This window comes from Bison bison, unplaced genomic scaffold, assembly GCF_000754665.1.
Source record: "Bison bison bison isolate TAMUID 2011002044 unplaced genomic scaffold, Bison_UMD1.0 scf7180017864270, whole genome shotgun sequence".
Taxonomy (NCBI): Eukaryota; Metazoa; Chordata; class Mammalia; order Artiodactyla; family Bovidae; genus Bison; species Bison bison.
Genome location: NW_011494842.1, coordinates 6,260,789 through 6,262,586, shown reverse-complemented (window position 1 = coordinate 6,262,586; position 1,798 = coordinate 6,260,789). Strand labels below are relative to the sequence as shown.

Below are 1,798 nucleotides of genomic sequence, written 5' to 3'. Positions count from 1 at the left end.
GGGGGGTGGGCCCTTACTCCTGGGACAGAACTCAGTCGCCCTGGGCAGGAACAGATTGCTCTGGCTGGAGCCTCGCTGTGAGTGAGGTGCGAAGTTCCTATTAAAGGCCCGGTTTGGCAAGGACCTCACTGTCCTCCCCACGGTGGCGACAGGCTCCCAGGGGCTCTTCCCCTGCTCTCACTGAGGTCAACAGACATCAGCATTGATGGAGTTGGGAAGCCTGCAGACATCCACCTCCAGCAAACTTGCCAAGAGACCGAGGTCTGAGTAGGGGAGGGACGTGACCACGTCCTCTATTCACCCCGAGGCAGAAGGAACACCGGTGCCAGCAGTTTCCACACTGCCCCTCTCAGCTTCAAGCCATAATAAACACAGAAAAACAAAAACTATGGCTCTTGGTACCCACAAATGCCAGGCCCCATACAGACATCTCATTTAGTCTTTCCAGCAACCCCACATTTAGTAAGTGAATACATTAAGGCTCAGAGAGGTTAAGTGACATTTGGTGGCAGTAAGTCACACATACTTGCTATTAAGTGGCAGAACTAGAATCTGAACCCAGGACTTGCCATACAAAGCCCTTTTCTCTCTGGGGCACCAGAGAAACCACGAAAGCAGTGGTTCTCAGCAGGGGGTGATTTTGATCCCCAGGGACGTTTGGCACTGTTTGGAGACATTTTTAGTTGTCATGATCAGGGAGTGCTGCTTCTAGCGGGTGGAGGCCAGGGATGCCGCTCAGCATCCTGCCATGCCCAGGACAGCCTCCGCCCGCCATCGGCCCCCCACCGCCAGCAAAGAGTGAACTGGGCCAGGGTGAATAGTGTCAAGGTTGAGAAAGTCAGCGTTCCACCAGTACCAGCGCCTCCCTGACAGCTCCAGCAGTCACTGAGCCTCCACTGGGCCCTGCCACCAGCAGGAACTCGTTGCTGGGTGAACTTTTAGGCTTTCGGGTCTGTTCCCAGCAGCTCAGTCAACTGTGAATGTGACACGGAATGATCATGGGTCAGAAGGCAGGGGGAGGAGAGAAGGCCTTATTCACCCACCAGCCTGCCACCCTGGGTCCGGGTTTTCTGGGCTTAGAGCAGAGTTAATAAGTCCTCTGGAGCATTCGGAGAAGGAGGCTGCCTCAGTGAGCCATGGGGAAGTTCTGGACTGGAAGGAGGACGATTCAGGCCCCTGTCTTGATGTGTGACCTGGGCCAGTCCCTACACTGTCTGGTTCCCTCTCCTCTTCAGAACCAGAGAGCTCACGTACTCCCAGGACTGGGTGTCGACCCCCGCCCGCACCAGCCTCTCTGCTCTCACTTCAGGACCTCCAGGTGCTTCCTTCTCCAGGAAGTCCCATATTAGCATTTCGGTAGTTAAGAACCAGCGCAAACACCCTTATCCTGTACTTCTTCCATAAAGGCAGCCGTTGTTTGATGACACAGGCTCCCCCTGGAACTCAACCCAGCTCTTTTTCACCAGGAAGGAAATGAAACGTCTCACGTTTCCCCCTGGGTCCTGGATCAGAGGGTGCACTCTTCCTTACCCTCCTCATCCGCCCGCGCCTCGTCTAAGCGGCGGGAAGAGCGAAGGGCTGGGGGCGGGTGGAAAGAGGGGCGCCGGGTCCTGACATCCTGGTTCCCCGCCAGGCTTCGACCGCTACTTCTCCAGCCGCACGCTGGACAACAACCGGCGCAACATATGGTTTGCCGAGTTCTGGGAGGACAACTTCCACTGCAAGCTCAGCCGCCATGCGCTCAAGAAGGGCAGCCACGTCAAGAAGTGCACCAGTGAGCTCGCGCGGGGGGCGGGCC

The 1,798-nt window shown here is 56.7% G+C and overlaps 1 protein-coding gene across 1 annotated transcript in view; it reads left to right on the top strand.

The window, feature by feature from the left end:
* Nucleotides 1-1,798, top strand: part of GRM4 (glutamate receptor, metabotropic 4) — a 103,858-nt gene that overhangs the window by 70,346 nt on the left and 31,714 nt on the right. Inside the window, exon 8 of the mRNA XM_010848719.1 lies at nucleotides 1,634-1,774. Coding sequence (XP_010847021.1) covers nucleotides 1,634-1,774 — 141 coding nt within the window. The remainder of the gene's footprint in view (nucleotides 1-1,633; nucleotides 1,775-1,798) is intronic.